At 38.6% G+C, this 1,121-nt stretch overlaps 1 protein-coding gene across 1 annotated transcript; it reads left to right on the forward strand.

The window, feature by feature from the left end:
- The first annotated feature begins 82 nt into the window (after window positions 1-82).
- Window positions 83-1,062, forward strand: LOC107084199 (clustered mitochondria protein homolog). The gene is made up of 5 exons (XM_015373912.1): window positions 83-198; window positions 271-364; window positions 450-584; window positions 661-734; window positions 872-1,062. The coding sequence occupies exons 1-5, from the start codon at window positions 107-109 to the stop codon at window positions 996-998; spliced, it is 522 nt and encodes a 173-aa protein (XP_015229398.1). The 5' UTR covers window positions 83-106; the 3' UTR covers window positions 999-1,062.
- Window positions 1,063-1,121: the final 59 nt, after the last annotated feature.

Consider the following 1,121-nt stretch of genomic DNA (forward strand, 5'->3'; position numbering starts at 1 on the left):
TGGAAATATATACTAACTTTATTCTTGGTTATCAATGCCTATTCATTCTTACGTTATATAATATTCTATATGACAGAGTATGCTGGGTTTAGTCCTCTATGGCCTGATGGAGTATGAGCTTTCGTTGAACTTCCTAAAAGCAGCCTTGACTTTAACCTCTAAATACTACGGTGCAACATCCCTGAACCACGCACACAGGTATTTATGCCCTATCTGTCAGTTTTCTTTCGGATCATCGTCAATAATGTCTTCCGTCACATTCTTTTGCAGTCATCATGTTCTTGCTCTTGTCTATGAGAGCAAAGGGGAGTTCAGGTTGGCTCTGCAACATGAACAAGAGGCTTATTTAATATTTAAAAAACAGGTGAGCGTTTAAAAATACGTTTCTTTTTTTTTGCTGCTATGATTGTAGTCCTGAGTTTCTGTCAGCATTAATCTCTAATACACAGGTTGGTGAAGACAGTGAGAGAACTAAGGAAAGCTCAGAATACCTGAAGAGGCTCACTCAGCAGGCCGTAATCCTTCAGAAAGCCATCAATCATATCACTTCTGGAAAACAGAGTGCCTGTGTCCCACCTCCAAGGGTGTGTACATGTCTACAAATATGCAGAGAAGGAAAGCAAGGCTCACTTTGGTAAACCTGTGCTGTTTTACCTGCAGTTTCCAATGCCAAGTCATCCTGTGATCCTGCAGCAGCTCAACCTGATATGTGGAATTACATTTATGCCTCTCAGGTGAAAACACTAAGTCCATCTCATTGGATCTAGAAGTAAAAACTGTATGTTTTAAGTTATATTTCTGTTAGCCTTTTCAAAATTATCTTTAGATGGTATTTTAATCTTCAATCTGTCTGTATTTTCCTTCTTTCTAGTGAAAAAGAGCTCAAGGATCTAAGAGCAGAAATGAACAGAAGAGGAAAAGTTAATATGGAAGATCTAGAAGATCAACTTTTTAACCTTAAAGGCTCGATGACCCCCAACGACAAACAACTGCTCTGAGCCATAGACCAAAAGGGACGCTACCTCGACCCACCTGCATGTTATGAGAAAATCGTGCTATTGAAGGGAGAGAATAGAAAATATTTTACCTATTTTAAAATCACTAACAAAATGTACTTGTAC

This window comes from Cyprinodon variegatus, unplaced genomic scaffold (assembly GCF_000732505.1).
Source record: "Cyprinodon variegatus isolate N-32 unplaced genomic scaffold, C_variegatus-1.0 Scaffold94, whole genome shotgun sequence".
NCBI lineage: Eukaryota > Metazoa > Chordata > Actinopteri > Cyprinodontiformes > Cyprinodontidae > Cyprinodon > Cyprinodon variegatus.

What these genes read in the sequence shown, in the direction of transcription:
- LOC107084199 (XM_015373912.1), top strand. Translation starts at nt 107, where the DNA reads ATGGAGTATGAGCTTTCGTTGAACTTCCTAAAAGCAGCCTTGACTTTA. An exon ending in CCTGTGTCCCACCTCCAAGG is followed by an intron (nt 585 to 660) that starts GTGTGTACATGT and finishes TTTTACCTGCAG; the next exon opens with TTTCCAATGCCAAGTCATCC. An exon ending in ATTACATTTATGCCTCTCAG is followed by an intron (nt 735 to 871) that starts GTGAAAACACTA and finishes CCTTCTTTCTAG; the next exon opens with TGAAAAAGAGCTCAAGGATC.